The sequence below is a fragment of the Cyprinodon variegatus genome, unplaced genomic scaffold (genome assembly GCF_000732505.1).
Source record: "Cyprinodon variegatus isolate N-32 unplaced genomic scaffold, C_variegatus-1.0 Scaffold434, whole genome shotgun sequence".
In the NCBI taxonomy this organism is placed as follows: domain Eukaryota; kingdom Metazoa; phylum Chordata; class Actinopteri; order Cyprinodontiformes; family Cyprinodontidae; genus Cyprinodon; species Cyprinodon variegatus.
In genome coordinates, this window is record NW_015150887.1 from 201,293 (window position 1) to 202,531 (window position 1,239).

At 57.7% G+C, this 1,239-nt stretch overlaps 1 protein-coding gene across 1 annotated transcript in view; it reads right to left on the reverse strand.

Moving 5' to 3' along the window:
- Window positions 1-1,012: 1,012 nt before the first annotated feature.
- Window positions 1,013-1,239, reverse strand: part of LOC107093589 (serine/arginine repetitive matrix protein 1-like) — a 1,416-nt gene continuing 1,189 nt past the window's right edge. The window contains exon 3 of the mRNA XM_015388752.1: window positions 1,013-1,230. Coding sequence (XP_015244238.1) covers window positions 1,013-1,230 — 218 coding nt within the window. The remainder of the gene's footprint in view (window positions 1,231-1,239) is intronic.

Genomic DNA, 1,239 nt, shown 5'->3' on the forward strand with positions numbered 1-1,239 from the left:
AACTATGAATCATATATTTATTCATAAACCATAATATTATTCAACAAAAAAAAAAATCTTCATTAAACTAAATCTATTAAAAACTAAATTACCGGGGAACGGGGGTGCCTATTGGAGTCAGCGGGGGAGCTGGCTCCCTGGGAGTGCTCCATCCCCGAAATCCTCCCTCTGCCTGCTCCATCACACTGCCACACATGTAGGTTTTTGGGGAGGGGGTCGTTACTGGAGGGCCCCACCTTCTGATTAAGTTCCCCCAGCCCAATTTTATTTTGCATTTTAGACACTTCCATCTACAACATTTTCACAACACACATCTATGTAGGGTATTTTCTGGGGGGTGGGGGTCAAGGCCACCCGGGGGGGCTAATTTTATGGGCCTCACCACGGTCGGCTTCCTCCATCCCCTTTCGCATCTAGACATTGAGGGTTCAGGGTTGTCGAATGGGGGGGTGCGCTGGCACCGCCTATCTCCCGGAGTGGGGGTGGACTGTGCCGGACACCCCCTCTTGGTACTCCCTGTTTTAATTACATCTGAGAGCAACACGCAACAACACCACATTCGAGCGGGCGCAGTGAGGATCGGGGTCTTCTCACACCCCTGTTCTCCGTCTGCCACCCGGAGTCTGGGGCCTGGAGGAAGAGTGAGCCACCTGGTCTGTGGTTTTGGCTGGGGCCGGCTGCGGGGCCTAGGTGGCCTGCTGGTGGCGGGACTGTCACTTCTGCTCTCCCCAAAGAAGGTTGGAAGGAGGGGCATGAAGTGCCTGGTTGAAGTAGTTTCTTTGGGGGGGTGCACGGTTTCTGATTGGGTGGTCTGCGTGGGATGGGTGGGCCCCGGTCCCGGGGGGAGCTCTTGCTGGGGGTGGTCCGTTCCATGTTCGGGGTGGGGGGCCGGGCTCGAAGCAGGAATAAGATGGGTTGATGTGGCGGTGATTGAAGGGAAGGCGTGATTGTGAGTGTTTTTTTCTTTCTCTCCCAGGTTGGGGTCTCAACTGCCCCCTCTCCCAAATACATCTCAAGTCTCCACTAAAAGCGGAGCCCATTCCCCCGTCCTGCTCTCCCTCCGCTGGCTGGCGTCGGGGCTTGCCTGTGCACTGGTGGAGCTCCGGGTCTGGGGGTGGATGCCCAGCTGGCTACTGGCTAATTCCTGGCGGCCTCTTCGTGGGCCCCGGCCGGCCGGGGCCTTGCTGGGGCTCCTGTCTGGGGGTTGGGCGCCCCTGGGGCCTCGGATCCCTGGGGCCC